Raw genomic sequence first — 15,770 nt, 5'->3', positions numbered from 1 at the left:
TATTAGTCCTGAAATACACTATGCAGGATGAAAAACAAATTCAGTATCAATATGATTTGTTACATGTATATGTGTTTTCCTGTAGTTTATAAGTGAAAGATATCTTTACATTTAATTTTTGCTCAACCTATCCTATTAATAATTTCTTTTAGAAAAATCTCACTAAATGTATTATGGACAATGGAGGCTTGTTTTTAGCTTGGGCTTGGTAGATTAAGAAGTTACTTCCATCTGTAAATCTTCATTCATTCCATATAAAGAATGGCATCTAATAACTCACAGAGATTCTGCAACCAACAAGAAGCATTGTCTATGCATAGACATTCCTGTGTCAGCCAGTCTCAGAGCTATTCCTATGCAGTGGAAATAGCGATATGTTACCTGCTTGTTCTTACGTTTGAATTCTTTACATCCTGATTGTAGCCCCCCCCATCCCAATCCCATCCTCGCTCCCTCCCCTAATCCTCAGAAAGGGGAGCCCTTCTCCCCTAATACCTGACCTCAGCCTACCAAGTCTTGTCCATACAACCTGTATCATTTTCCTCTGTGGCCTGGCAAGACCACCCTGCCAGGGGGAACTGATCAACACTGGGGGGCCAGAGTCCATGTCAGAAGTAGTCTCTACTCCCCATATTGTGGGACCCACAAGGAGACTGTGCTGCCTATCTACTACATCTGAGCAGAGAGTCTAGGTCCTCGCCACGCATAGTCCTTGGTTGATCCATCAGTCTCTGTGACATGCACCCTCCCCCACCCCCAAGAAATTTTAAATGTATATTTTATTTCTTATAATTTATTCACATTACATTCTGATTGTTATCCCCTCCCTTATCTTCCCATTCTCTCCCTCCCTCTTCTGCCTATTCCCCTCAGTTTGGTTTGGCTTCCTGTCTTACCTATACTCCATATAATTAGCCATGTTATCTTGGTCTATAGCCTCCTGATAAGTAGGACTTGATATGACAAGGCAAACAGTGATTCCATGGATTATAAAAAAAAGATCCGTGGGCTTCTTTTCCTAGTGGATTAGAACTACTTACAATCAAATCTCTGGTCTGCTAAATGCCTTATTTAACAGAAAAAGAAAAATATCTTACCTAGCTCCAGGATGTTAACAGGTTCTATTAAAAAAAACAAATGTTAACAATGGGTCATATGTAACTGAATGATAAAAAGATAAAGTTATGGAATAAAAAACAGGAGGTTGAATGAAAGTTTATCTAGTATAATCATCTCATTTTAAAGTTTATTAATCCGGGTGTGGTGGCACACACCTAAATCCCAGCACTCGAGAGGCAGAGGCAGGCGGATTGCTATGAGTTCGAAGCCAGCCTGGTCTACAAAGTGAGTGCAGGACAGCCAAGGTTACATAAAGAAACTGTCTCAAAAAACAAAACAAAAAACAAACAAATAAACAAATGTTTATTAAAAACTGCAGAAGCATGGCATTCAATTTTGCTTTCCTTCTGAGCCTAAGTGAGTAAAAATGGAAGCACAGAGGCCGAACAACTGTGCCTAGTGCAATAATACTAATTTTCAATTATTTATACTCAGAATCTAGATTTCCAGATCAAAAGAATATCTATTGCTTTTGACAAATACCTCTATAAATGATAATATATGCTTTTGGTTTAGCCAGTCAAATAACTACAAACACAGACCTCTAAGAACAACTGGTGAAAACTACTGAATACAATTTTTATGCTAAATAGTTTTTCTTACCTTGATACTGAGATGCAGACGCTGACAGGTGACCATATTTATGTTTTCTCACATCCCTCCAGCCTATTGTCACACAGAGAGATAAGGGTAAGTCATGAGGAAAGAAAATACAAGATGCAATATTTGTGGCAGTATGCATTAGTAGTTCTTGGCAAAGAAATGCACCTTGGAGATTTCATTCTAAGGAAATAGTACAAAGATAGAAAAAAGGTTTTACTAAAAAAATGTTCAGATTTTCTATGTAATAACAGAAAAAGGCAGGAGTTCAGTATTTGGTATCTTCCGTGTACATAGGCTTGCTCTAGGTGGCCCTTTCCTTGGCATGCTCCCATTCCCTTCTTTTGGAGTCAGAGTGTACACTCTGTACCACTGTATATTGGATGTAGAGAAGCTGTTTATAGGCATCACAGTTAGGGACTGCATGAGTCTCAGAAAAGGCTGCATTTATACCTTTATATCTGTTAAAGATTAGGTTTTTGTTTTGAAGTCGGACTGAACACATCCGGCCTTATCAGACGGCCATGAGACTACAGGACAGGCTTAAAGTGATGTACTTGGATGTCAAGCTGGCAAGGGGTAGATTTTTGATAGTTATTATTGTCAACTTGACCAGATCTAGGATCACTTAAAATTTCTAGGAATGTCTTTCTGGTTTCTAGATTGGGTTGAGTTGAGAAGACTCCATCATCACCAACAAATGTGGGTGGTACCATGCCATGGGCTGGCTTCCTAGACTAAATAAAAAGTAGAAAACAAGACGAGCTTCTTATAATGATTTGAAAGTTCAAATTAAGAACTTCCAGGTAAGACTGCAGATTAGCAGCTCTGTCTGCATGAGAGGATGAATAGAATATAGTTGACAGAAGACTAACTAAGGCTGCCATGCTACTGCTTTATGACCTTCCTCACTGACGAGTGTTTTCTGTACACACCAGCAAACATCTACTAATAGACCCACGTGTGTGAACCTTGCCTATTCCTGTAAGTAGGCTGTCAAAGACCCAGCTGATCAGTATAATTGTCTACCAGGGAACTGCTAGCAGGAGCAGCATAGGAGTTCTAGAGAGATCTACACTGTGACCCAGAACCTAAGACAGCCAGCAAGAGGAAATAAGCCCTGCCTCATCTCCTCCATGTCTTTTCAGAAAACAAGCTACACAGCATCTTATGAAATATGCTGTGGAATCTAATGCAGTACTCTGTCAGCACACAGAAGTACTCACGTGGGCTAGCTTTCCATATCCCTTCAGAGCCTGACTCACAAAACACACTACCTATAGCAAACAAATGCTCAGCTCTTAGCTATAAGACTGTTAGCTTGCTCAGGAAGGTGACAGGGCATCTCTGGATGAAGGAAGCTAAGACATTTATGCATTAATTTCATTTCAGGTTCAACTAACATCCACTATACTCATGTACGAGGCCAAAGAAACTGTCTCATAGATATCATATCGGGTGTTATCAGTATCTTTTTAGAGGTGAGAATTAGGGTGCAGTAAAATTAAGGAGAAGGATTGGTTGGGCAAGAGCAAAGAAAGATAAACATACAATAACATTATATAAAAATTAATCCACAGATAAGCTGAAATAATACCTAGTAGGATAACTCCCTATTTGGTTAGGAGACACCTACAGATGCTAGAATACTGATTTTTGCCACTGTTCTTGGATACCCACAAGAACTTGATGGGAAGACCCTGTAAATGTAGCCACACACTTACAGAACTCAAGCTGGGACTGAGCTAGAAGCTTCCTTCCTGCTGACCAGCTCTCATTGTGTCAGAGGGCACGATGGAGACTACTGAGGGAAAAAAGCAATCAACATACCCAGCTGTGAACCTTGCAAGCTCCAGAAGCAGCCTGCCAAGAGAGTCATTTGAGGCCCAGTCCACAGACGGAAACCCGTGGCTGGTACTGTAAGCCTAGTAAAAAGCCCATGACTGGGGAGGATCACAGGCCCCACAGGGGAACTTACTGGTATTTTTCTGCTAAATAAACAAGTTGTCAAATTGCCTTCTAACTATTAGTGTTTATACCCACAGATTGGTGCTATTTTCAACACTTGTCAGAGAAGCTTCTTATTGGTGCTAGAAACAGTTAATGAAGAAACCCAAAACTTGTCAACAAGAATAAGTTGACAGTGCTCTACCCTAAACAGGACATCTACATTACCACTTCTAAGACCCACTTATGGAAGTGGGGACAGAAAGCATAAAAGAGCCAGAGAATGATGAGGTGTGCTGTGAAAAGTCTTAAGAAGCCAACATGGCCAACACACTGATGAGCCACAGCCACTGTAGTTATATGATGAAGACCAGCCAAGATTGGGCCAGTCAACACTTCACCATGGACAGAGGAAAAGTTCATGAGCCCTCATCCATCCTTTACCTGAGGCACTATTGGCAGATAATGGGTGCTGGTGAGGGAGGTGCCATTTTCTTCCTTGTAAAGTTGTCCACACTACAGTAAATAATCCCTGACTTAGGCTGGAGAGAGGGCTCAGAGATTAAGAGCACTGGCTATTCTTCCAGAGGTCCTGAGTTCAATTCCCAGCAACCACATGGTGGCTCACAACCATCTATAATGTGATCTGGTGCCCTCTTCTGGCCTGCAGGCATACATGCAGGCAGAACATTGTTTACATAATAAATAAATAATTAAAAAAATAATCCCTGACTTAGGCTCATGTAAGCACAAACAACATGAAAGTAAAAAGGGATATCTTAGGAAGAAGAAAGGATTTAGCAAGAGAGGGAGAGAAAATAAGCAAGGGAAATGGGAGTAAAATGATTTAAATTAATTATATACATATATGAAACTACCGAAGAATAAGAAAAATAGAAATAACACCTGTAACCATGCTTATGTAGGTTTATTCATTCAGCAAACATTTATCATCTGCTATTTATCAGTCACTACTCTAAATACTGAGATTTATCACTGAATAAAGCAGATAAAGAGCCTGTTCCAGATAATATTATATGGTGTGCTCACCAGGAATTTCAAAAAAACCTATTTTTTTTTATTAGCAGCATCTTTTTTGTTTGTTTGTTTTTCAAAACAGGGTTTCTCTGTTTAGCCCTAGCTGTACTGGAACTCACTTTGTAGACCAGGCTGGCCTTGAACTCAGAGATGTACCTGCCTCTGCCTCCACAGTGCTAGGATCAAAGGTCTGTGCCACCATTGTCTGGCTGAGGCATGCAGGGCTGCAGGAATGTATGTGTGCATGTGTGTGGCAGGGGTGTATCTGTATATGTGGGTGCCTACAGAGGTCAAAAGAGGGCATTAGGCCCCCTGGATTTAAAATTACAGGTAGTTGCGAGTCGTATGTCATGGGTCTAGAATTCAAACTCCAGTCCTTTGGAAGAGCATCAAGTGCTCTTAACTGCTGAGCCATCTCCCCAGACCCTTATTTGAGGCATCTTAAAGAACTTTCATTGTACATGTCAGAAACTCAGATAATGAGACTTGCCCTGTGATTATTCATACCCAAAACTGGGCAATCAGAAAGGCTGGGTAACATTTATTACAAAGGATATGGAAAACTTTCTGAGCTGAGAAGGAATCCATGGGTTGGACAAGGGAAGTAACTAAATAAACTACTAAGATCCTAGGAAATCTTGGAATTCTCTTTCATTAAGAACCAAAGAACACACTGGGCAATGGACACATTTTGTACACAACTGTATCTGAGAGCATATGCCTGTCCTGACTAAGAGCCACTAACCCACACAGACTGTGCCATCTCCTCTGTCATACCTCATACACCCCATTCAGTGAAATGGATAGAAAAACAGTGAATCCTTCATATTCTATCATTCAGTATTATATTTAAATTCAATTTCAAACTTACTATTTTCAAAATAATTCTCTCAAGTGTCTACTATTTCCTTATGGAAATTCTGCTCCTTCATGCTTAAAATAAAAATTCATTGATTCCACATAGGTCCCAGCCTTGTGTTAGGTAATTAGAACTCAAAAAATAACAAGACATCCACTTTTTGGTCTAGTAAAGAGAGAAAGACACATAAATAAACACATTAAAGTATTACAGATATTACTTTATAACTAAGTATGGGGACTCAGGAGAAGACACGGGGTGAAGAGCCATTTCTAGAACAGGGGTGGAAGAAGTAAGAATTTAAAGAAAAGACACACTTGTGTTGAGTCTTGGAGCTGGAGCTGGAGCTGGCATACTGACAGCAAAGCAAAGCCACGAAGTGAAGTGAGGAAAGAAGAAATGAAGCACCGCGTTACTGCTCAGTTTAACATGGCAGCACTGGCCATGTGAAGAACTGAGTACTTGCAATGTGGCTGTGGTAACTGAAGAAGTAAATATGCAGTTTTGTGTATTTCTTATTAATTTAAATTTAAAAACTGACTACAACTACTGAGAAAACTTTTGTATATTTGAGAAAACCTTTTTAAATTTTAATTTATTATAGTTTATTCAGATTATAACCTGGTTGCTATCCCCTTGCTTGTATCTATCTTCCCATTCCCACCCTCCCTCGCTCTTCTGCCCTATCCCCTCCCCTAGACTTCTGACAGAAGGGGACCTCCTCCCCCACCACATGACCACAGCCTATCAGGTCTCATCTGGATAGCCTGCTTCCCCTTCCTCTGTGTGCTGCTGGGTCTCCCTACCAAAGTGAAGTGATCAGATGGAGGCACCAGAGTGCATGTCAGAGGCAGTCCCTGCTCTCCCCTCAACCACTGGCTGGATCTGAACAAGGGTCTAGGTTTATTGCATGTATTGTCCTTGGTTACTGCAGGCCCCCCCCCCCCGGGCCCAGTCTGCCAGCCTTAATATTTGGAACAAAATGTGATATGTGAACTTACTTTTCCAACTGTGATCTTTTTTCTCTTTTAGATTTATTTATTTTATGTGCAAGAGAGTTTGCCTGCATGCTTTTACAATGTGTGTGCCTACAAATGGTGTGAGCCACTGTGTGGTTACCAGGAAACAAACCTTCATCTTCTGCAGGAACAGCAAGTGCTCCCAACTGGTGAGCCACCTTGTAATGAAAGTTTTGGTTTCTTTTAGGGGTTTCTTTTTTGTTTTGGTCCCAAATGTGGGTTGTGCAATGTGTTCATCCTCAGTTGAAAGCAAACTTGTGAGGAGGCACATGATCTTGGCCACCTGAAAACCGACTCAGGAGACACATGTGACCTTTGTTAATGGAAAACAGACTCATGAGAGGGCACTGGATATTTTGCTGGAGGCATTCTTGTGAGAGAGCATGTGATGTGTTTCTGGAAGCTGTCTTATAAGAGGACATGTGATGTTTTGCTGAAAACAGACACGAGAGGGAGCGTGATGTTTAGAAAGACTAAAAGTAGAAGCCCGCAGACAGTGAGACAACACCTTTGCATCGCTCCGCATTTCAACGGTTGACATTGCTTTGCTGGTCTTCCCTTCACAGAGAGAAATGCTCCAGAGAACTTCTCACAGTACTCCAGCTGAGTCTGGATGTTTTCGCTGACTTGTACTGATTTGGTAGAGCCTTGCTATTTTTGGTGGATGGTGCCTCTACTGATTTGTGTTGCTGTTTGGTGTTTGCTATTGGACTGGACTGCTGGTGTCCTGACAATGCAGAGTGGAATTAGCTCAGGGAACTATGTCTAAAAAGGTGACATCCCCCACCCCTATTAACCTGTGTTCTCTCCTACCTCTGGTTGGGGTTGGAAGGGAGATAGAAGGGTTTAAGAACCCTAAATACAGTAGGATTGTGAAAAATCTAAGCCTACACATCTCTTCAGCTTGAAATCATTTTAAAAATCTAAATACAAATTAAAGTATTTCTGATAAAACCTAGGACCTGATTTAAGATATGCTAAATAGATTCTAAACACCCTTTTATTACTTTTATGTTGGTCACATGTCAAAATAATATTTTAGATAGAAAAATCAAGTACAGTATAAAATAACTTCCCCTGTTTCTTATCTTTTTAATGTAACTAATGGAAAAGTTCTATATTACATATGTTATTGCACTGGTCCTCTACTGGAGCATGCCACGTTGGACAGCTGTGCTTCAGTGTGGCCAGAGAATAAGGCCTTATGTGTAAAAGCATGACTACACATTTTAATGATATTTAAGTAAGTTGAAACAAAGTGCTTAGCATGAAGGGCTGGGAGCGATGGAGTACTCCTTTTATCTCAGCACCTAGGAGACAGAGGCAGATGAATATCTGTAATAGAAGTTTTGGTTTCTTCATAAACTCAGTTGTTGTTAGATAATTACGTTTTTTGTTTTAATCTCAAATGTGGAATTTCAGTTTGAGCTTAGTTTGTCCACTCTTGTTAATTGTCTCATGTGAGGCCTGGCTTTTGCCAGCTGGTAAGGCCTTCCCTGTGTGACACCAGGCGAAGCATGGTCTAGGGCTCTGAGGATACAAATGAGAGCCCAGAGAGAGTGTGGCGTGGCATGCAGTGTTGACATGTGGCGTGTAGCAGTTTGAAGAGATTAGAGATGGATGGCATGGTGGTTTGGAGCAGAGAGAAACGCTTTGGGCACAATGGCTTAGAGGAGACTGCTGGCTGTGTCTGTTCTTGATGGAGATTGGTACAGCTCCAAAGACCCTTAGACCCTAAACAGCCTGGAGAAGTAAAGGGGCCCCTCCTCGCGACTAACCTTCTCTCTCCTATGTAGAGTTGGGAGGCTGGAAAGGAGTTCGAGGCTTAAACACCCCCAAAGTTTTAAAACATGAGTGCTACAAATCTCTATGAGTTCAAGGCCAGCCTGGTCTACACATCAAGCTCCAGGGCAGCCGGGCCTCATATTGAAACCTCGTCTCAAAAATCTAAAATAAAATGCCTAGAATGTGGTGTTCACACAGACAAGAAATTTACTAGAGTTTAGGTTTTTGGTTTTTCTTTTCTTTTTCCATTCTTAATAATCCCTAGTCTGGCCAAACAGAAAAATAGTTTTAGCTATTTAAAAAGCAAAACTTCCAGGCTGAAAAGATGGCTCAGAGGTTAAGATCACTGACTGTTCCTCCAGAGGTCCTGAGTTCAATTCCCAGCAACCACATGGTGGCTCACAACCATCTATAATATGATCTGATGTCCTCTTTTGACCTGCAGGTGTAAATGCAGGCACAACACTGTATACATAATAAATAAATAAATAAATAAATAAATAAATAAATAAAAAAGCAAAACTTCCCATTTCCTTTCACAACTTGGAAGATTCTGTTAACAACAACAACAACAACAACAAAACCCAGTATAGGTATAAAGAAAAAGAAAGGTTAGAGAGATGGCTCAGCCATTAAAAACATTTACTGCTTTTATAGAAGACCAGAGTTTGGTTCCCAATGCCCAAGTCAGATGGCTGGAGCTCCTGTAACTCCAGCTCCAGGGGATCCAATGCCCTTCTCTGACCTCTATAGGCACCTGCACTCATTTGTACAAATCCACATGCAGATGCATACACCAAACTTAAAAATAAAGTATGTAGAAAATGATAGTGAATCTAATTAGTAAAGAGGGATTTCTTCCTCCTTTGGTAGGTCTCCTTCACTCTACTTATTGATAGGGTAGCATGAGTGAGTACTTACCACTAGGCTGCATAGTCAACGGACTAAAACTCAGCAGGGAGTGATGAGGCTTGGAACTTATTCCTGGACCCACCTATATCTTGCTCTGACCTCTGACAGTTTATCTGTAGGTTAATTTCTCCATCTGTAAAGAAAGGGAGTGGAGAGAAAGAAGACAATTAAAATCCTACAGTGAGACCTGTAAGTGCTAATACTGGGCTGCAGTGTTAAGATGCATTTCTTTTTTTCCTTCCTTCCTTCCTTTTCTTTTCTTCTTTTCTTTTCTCTTCCTCCCTCCTTCCCTCCATTACTTCCTCCCTTCCTCACTCCCTCTCTTCCTTTCTTTTTCCGAGACAGCAATATATATATTGCTATTAGAGTATCACCTTATGCAGACAGAGAGAGGAAGCAGTTTTACCAGGAAAGTTTTACAGAGAAAGGTTGAATAGGAGAACAAGCTAGACATAGATGAAAACAGAATGGGCCAGAGAACGAGAAAGAGCCAGAAGACTAGAAAAATTTGCTGGAGTTAGTTTGAGGCCAAGCAGAGCAATTCAGGGGCTGAGGGAGAAAGCAGATTGAATAAATCAGCTGGGAGAGGAGTTTGAGCCAAAACAGCGGCGTTGAACCAGCCAGCCCAGAGCTCAATAAGAACAAGAAAGAGTGAGCTTATTAAACTATAAATCTCAGAGACTGAAAACATTCCAGGCCTAGGTTAGATTGTACAGAGGCTAGATGCTTCCAGGACTAGGCCTAGGTTGGCAGACCGAGGCAGTAAGCCTCCAAGACAACAAGGGAAACAGGAGAATAAAAGTTCCATTTCCAACCTTACAAAAAGTACCACAAGTACAACTAAACTCTATACTCATAGAAATAAATAAAGGTGTTTTCTTTATTTGTTCCTATGCAAATACTGAATATAAACACTCTTCAACTAACCAAAGAAAGCCAGAAAATCCAAAAGTCACAAAAGCCTATTAATAAGAGTTATGAACTAAACTCTCACTATACATATTTTGAAAACTTAACTCCACAATTTGAATGTATTTAAAGTTAGGTTTTGAAATTTTATTTTTGTTTTATGTGCATTGGTGTTTTGCTTGCATATAAGTCTGTGGGTATTAGATCTTGAAGTTACAGACAGTTTTGAGCTGCCATGTGGGTGCTGGAATTGAACCTGGGTCCTCTGGAAGAGCAATCAGTGCTCTTGATTGCTGAGCCATCTCTCCAACCATGGTGTTAGATTTTATATGGTGGTAAGTACTGTAAAATGAAATCACAGTGATAGGGGTTAGTGGCAACTGTATTGGACATGAGAGAGAGAGAGAGAGAGAGAGAGAGAGAGAGAGAGAGAGAGAGAGAGAGAGAGAAAGGGGGGGGAGAGATTTTGATAATTTTGTTTTGTTTTTTGTTTTGTTTTTTCTGAGACAAATTTTCACTATATAAGCCTCAGACTTGATATATATGTAGCCCAGGCTTGCCTTGAATTCACAATCCACTTTCTCAGGCTTCCAAGTGCTAGGATTTTATGCACGTTCCACTACATTTGCATGTATTACTGGAAAATTTTAAAAGAAAGAAATGTGGTTGAAATATCAACAGGAATATGGCAGCATTTTTTCTAAATGTGATAAAACATCATTCTGACCACACCTGAAACCAAGAAAGCTTGGACAAATTCAGCATATGATACTATAAAAATCAGCTGTAAACTATAACATATATTAATATTAATTCTTTATTTTATTTTATTTATTTATTTATTATGTACACAGTGTTTTGCCTGCATGTACACCTGCAGGCCAGAGGAAGGCACCAGACCACATTATAGATGGTTGTGAGCCACATGTGGTTGCTGGGAATTGAACTCAGGACCTTTGGAAAAGCAGCCAGTGTTCTTAACCTCTGAGCCAACTCTCCAGCCCTTAATATTAATTCTTAATGTTATATAGCTATCATTAAAGTGTCCACAATATACTAGGTAGCATACTAAGTATTTCACCGACAGATACTATCTAGTTGAATATTTACCATATGGCATAATATCATTATCTCCTTTTACTACTAAGGAAGTGATACCAAGAAAGGTCAATTAACTTTCTTTTGTCAGAAAAATCAGATTTAGCTGGGTGCAGTGGTGTACATCTGTAATCTTACCACTTGGGGAGGCAGAGGTAGATGGATTTCTGTGAGTCCGAGGCTATTCTGGTATACAAAGTGAGTTCAAGACATCCAAGGCTACATAGAGAAACCCTGTCTGAAAAACTAAAACAGAAGGAGAAGGAGAATAAGAAGGAGAAGGAGGAGAGGAAGAGGAAGAGGTAGAAGAGGAAGAAGAAGAGGAGAAAGAAGAAGAGGAAAAAGAGGAAGAGGAGGAAGAAGAGGAGGAAGATGAAGAAGAAGGAGGAGGAGAAGAAGGAAGGAGAAAAGAAAAATCAGAATTTGAACCCAAACAATATTCTTTAAAACAAAAAACCTTATTTTTATTTTCACTTTATCTTTTTATTTAAAAAATTCCCTTTTCATAAGTGACTTAAGCCATTTTTATTTATGTATTAAAATTTTAGTTTCAATTATGTGTATGTGTGTGGGTTATGTGCGTGTGAGTGCAGATGCCTGCAAAGGCCAGATGCATCAGATTCCCTGGAGCTGGAGTTACAGGTAGGTCTGGGTGTTGGGAAGCAAACTTGGGTCCTCTCCAAAAATAAACAATACATGCTCTTAACCACTGAGCCATCTCTCCAGCCCTGTTTTTTATTGATTTACTGCATGTGTTTGTGTTTATGAACATGTGTGTGGGTACCTGTGGAAGTCAGAAGAGGGTGTTGGATCCTCTAGAGCTACAGTTACAGGCGGTTGAGAACTACCTTATATAAGTGTTGGGGGCCAAACTCAGGTCCTCTGCAAAAGTAGCAAGTGCTCTTGACCACTGAGTGATATCTCCAGCATCTCTCCAACTATGTTTAACTATAGTATCTCCCATCTCTATGCTGTTCTACATCCCCTCAAAAATGACAGAAGGAAACCCGTGAATGCTTCTAACATGTTTGTTACTTCAATCTGGATACTGACTATGATCAGCAGGGTGAATTGCTTTTTAAAAAATAAAGCTAGATTAAATGTAGAATGCCATAGGTCCCATGTTTCAACTGTTCATAAAACTTGGAAAATATAAAAGAAACAATAGGATGGGACGTACATACAAACAAAGAGGTTAGGAAAAAGTGGTCCAAAGGAATAGGAAAGAAGAACATGAACCTGGAAAACAGATGTGTCAAATATGCTTCTGAAGACTTATTAGGAGAAGACAATCCCTTTGGTTTTAGATAAAACATAATTCCATACCAACAAATACAGAGCTCAAAACGTAAGAGCACAGCTTATAGGGCAAAAGCTTGAAAGAATGAATATTAGCAATAGACATCTATTAAGGGTTTATTATGTACCAAATTTTCTCTAAACATTTCACATGTATTAAAATGTTTAATTTTATTCTGTGCTTACTCGACAAGGCAAGTGCTATTATTTTCACAGTAGAGATGAGGAAGCCATTTCAAAAGGTCTGAAAATTTGTTCAAGTTTACACATTTAGTTAATGGTGCAAGTTTATTCAAAAGCAATAGAATCTGGACAAATTTCTTACCTCTAAGGTTTTGTGTTTTCAAGAAAACCAGAATACTCGATTTTACTTTGCAGAAAATGCCATCTTTTGCATTTGCTTTTGCATATGAGAGGTTCTCAGTATTGTCCATTTTATAGTCATGTCTTGATTATATATTAATGTAAATTTGATCACATCACTCTCACTTTCAAAGGCTGCAAGTGCCTTCCCATGGCCTACACAGTACAATGGGATGTGGCCATGAGCTGCCCCTCTTGTACCCCATGCCCTAGCTCACTAGCCCCTCCATTCTCCAGCCACAGGAGTCTCCTCCACCTCAACTGAGTGGCCAAGAATCTCTGTGTCACCTGGAATGTTTCATTCTTCTAACTCACTTGGCTAACTTTTTATTTTTCCAGGTCTCAGTTTAAATGTAAGCTCCTCAGAGAAACCTCCCCTGACCTCTTGCTCAGAAATTGTCATTCATACCTTCTCTGTTATATTACTGTTTAGTTATCTACATGTTTACTAACACCATTAAAATATTTTCTACATCTATTTATTTGCCTCTCTCAACATGGCCTTGTCTTTGTTATTTACTCAGCCCTAGATCTCAACACCTGGAATATGCCTGGCGCCAAGGAGATAGTATTTATGAATTAAATGAAAGTACTCCAATAGCTAAGAAAAATGGTACAAATTTTTTAAAAAATAAGATAAGAACAAACATAGTAATCATGTTTGAATTTTTAAAATATTTTACCTGGAAGGATTGTAATTAGAAACCATGAATAGGTTTCTGAAAGAAAAATAGTTAATGAAAACCTTCTAAAATTAAACAAAAATAAGATGACTACTTTAATATCTGTAAGTCACTGTGACTTGATAGGATTATTATTTAAAAGTACTTTCATGATGAAAGGAGTTGAGTAACATAATCATGATTACAATTCAGCCTTACAAAGACTTCTGAATACAGTTTTCACAACTTATTAAGGAAATCTATGTAATACAAAAGCAAATTCTAGCTGATTAAAAGCCATTTAAAAGCCATGCATTGAAATGACAAAAGATTTTTAAAAGATATTATACACCTATATTATAGCACTGGAAATAGGGAAGAGTGTCACCAGAGAACCAGAAGCCTGGAAGAAATTCTGTAATATAAAACACAAACAGGGCTTTTTAGAAAAAAATCATTCAAAGTTGAGTATCTCTAAACATACACAGCAAACAAACAAACAAACAAACAAAACCTGTTTATTACTTGGCTGCACTAAAAGGTCTAACTTTCCTGAGGAGAGAGGCTGGGAAGAACTAAGATTCCAAACTCCATTTAGCACCTTACTCTGTGCATGGAAGCTATGGCTGCAGAGACGGTCATGAGACTGCTAGGTCCAAATTGTGCCGTGTTGTTTTTATTCATCTTAAAAGTTACATAAAGGGGTAAAAGGCAAAGGCTAGAATGTAAAAACTCCCACTCTAAATATGTTCTTCAGAATGTACAATCATTTCAGTACAAGATTCAAAAAAAATCTTTATTTGAGACAGGGTTTCTGTGTGTAGTGTAGACCAGGCTAGCCTCAAACTCAAAGACCTGCCCGCCTCTGTCTCCTGAGTGCGAGGAGGAAAGGCATGCGCCATCACTGTCCATCCAAGTTTTACGGTCTGCTTCAGGATGTTCTCCAGCTCGTCTCTTTCCTTTCTTCTTCCAAGCTGTTCTAATGACTCATCTGCTATACACCAAACTCATCCTTTACAATTTAACCTAGAAATCAGAGAAACCTCTCTTTCAGCCCTCCTGACTCCTTTTCCTTAGTAAAGAATTTCTCTTCTATACTACAGTTATATACGGCTCACACTTAGAGCACGTAAATCACATTATAATTCTCTCAAAAATAAGTTAAAAATGTTTAAACTGAATAAAATTTAAAGTTAGAAGTACACAGTACTAAAACACAGTATTTGGATTTTGCAAAGTATATGTTTCAAAGGGAATAAGACAGAAACCTTAAGCCTTTTAGCTGACATGTGCACAGCAGTGGCAGCCGCCCTGCAGGTCTCTGTTGGTGCTCTGTGCCCCAGCTGGCCTCTAGAAGGTTCATTACTCTCATATTACCACCATGGCAATTCATTAATATGCTCAATGCAAGTAAAATATATTGAACTGATGGTCCTGGCAAACAACATTTCATATCACTAGAGCTTTCTCCCACCAGAAGTGCCATGGATAAGTCTTAGTGGAAAACAATATTTATATAGTATTCTAAAAGATCTTCAACATTGATGTTAATACTAAAACTATTTTTTTTTTAAAAAAAGGCACAAAAACTATAGGTTCTCATGAAGACAGACAAAGGAGGTCAGCATAGTGGCCACCATAGCCATAGGATCTCCATGACTCTGAGCAGCATCAGGATAACCAGTACTGATGGTTTAGCTGATGCCAGAGGCCTTGAATCAGACCAAGGACTCATTCATTGCAGTAAACAATTCATAAGTAAAGCTGTTTGGGTCAAAGGGTATACTACGTGACAAACCACAGCTCCCAATGCTACTGCAACAAATGAGTATGTGATGGAGAGGCAGGAGAGACAGAGGAGTGGAATGGTACAAGCATGGCAGAACTGGAGGCATGACAATTTCAGTCATGTAGAGCTTTTATGAGGGAAGGCTGCAAGTGACAGAGAAGCAGGTTGTGCCCAGAGGGGTCGGCAAGATATTCTTTAATTTTAATTTTCTTTTAGAGAGGGTTACAGGATGGAGGGTGGATATGGAAGGACTAAGAAATGAGTGAGAGACTGGGTTACATTATGTAAAATTTCTCAACAATCAATAAAAAGATTTCTCCCATTTTTGTTGGAATTCTATCCTGTGACTGCCCTACCATTGTATCTTGCAA

The 15,770-nt window shown here is 39.4% G+C and overlaps 1 protein-coding gene across 6 annotated transcripts in view; it reads right to left on the bottom strand.

Annotated features, from left to right (window-relative positions):
* Positions 1-15,770, bottom strand: part of SCMH1 (Scm polycomb group protein homolog 1) — a 121,312-nt gene that overhangs the window by 87,347 nt on the left and 18,195 nt on the right. For 5 of the 6 annotated variants that reach the window (XM_084785104.1, XM_084785105.1, XM_084785103.1 and 2 more), the window contains exons 2-4: positions 9,289-9,412; positions 1,723-1,785; positions 1,098-1,121 (exon numbers count right to left, since the gene is read on the bottom strand). Coding sequence is in view for 1 of the 6 variants with exons in the window: in XM_084785100.1 (XP_084641226.1) it covers positions 1,098-1,121; positions 1,723-1,785; positions 9,289-9,301 (100 nt within the window). In the remaining 5 variants the exon portion in view is untranslated. Of the gene's footprint in view, positions 1-1,097; positions 1,122-1,722; positions 1,786-9,288; positions 9,413-15,770 lie in introns of those variants that run through there. The other variant, XM_084785106.1, reaches the window with a different exon arrangement.

This window comes from Acomys minous (genome assembly GCF_964271855.1).
Source record: "Acomys minous genome assembly, chromosome: 6".
In the NCBI taxonomy this organism is placed as follows: Eukaryota; Metazoa; Chordata; class Mammalia; order Rodentia; family Muridae; genus Acomys; species Acomys minous.
This window is presented reverse-complemented; position numbering and strand designations above follow the sequence as displayed.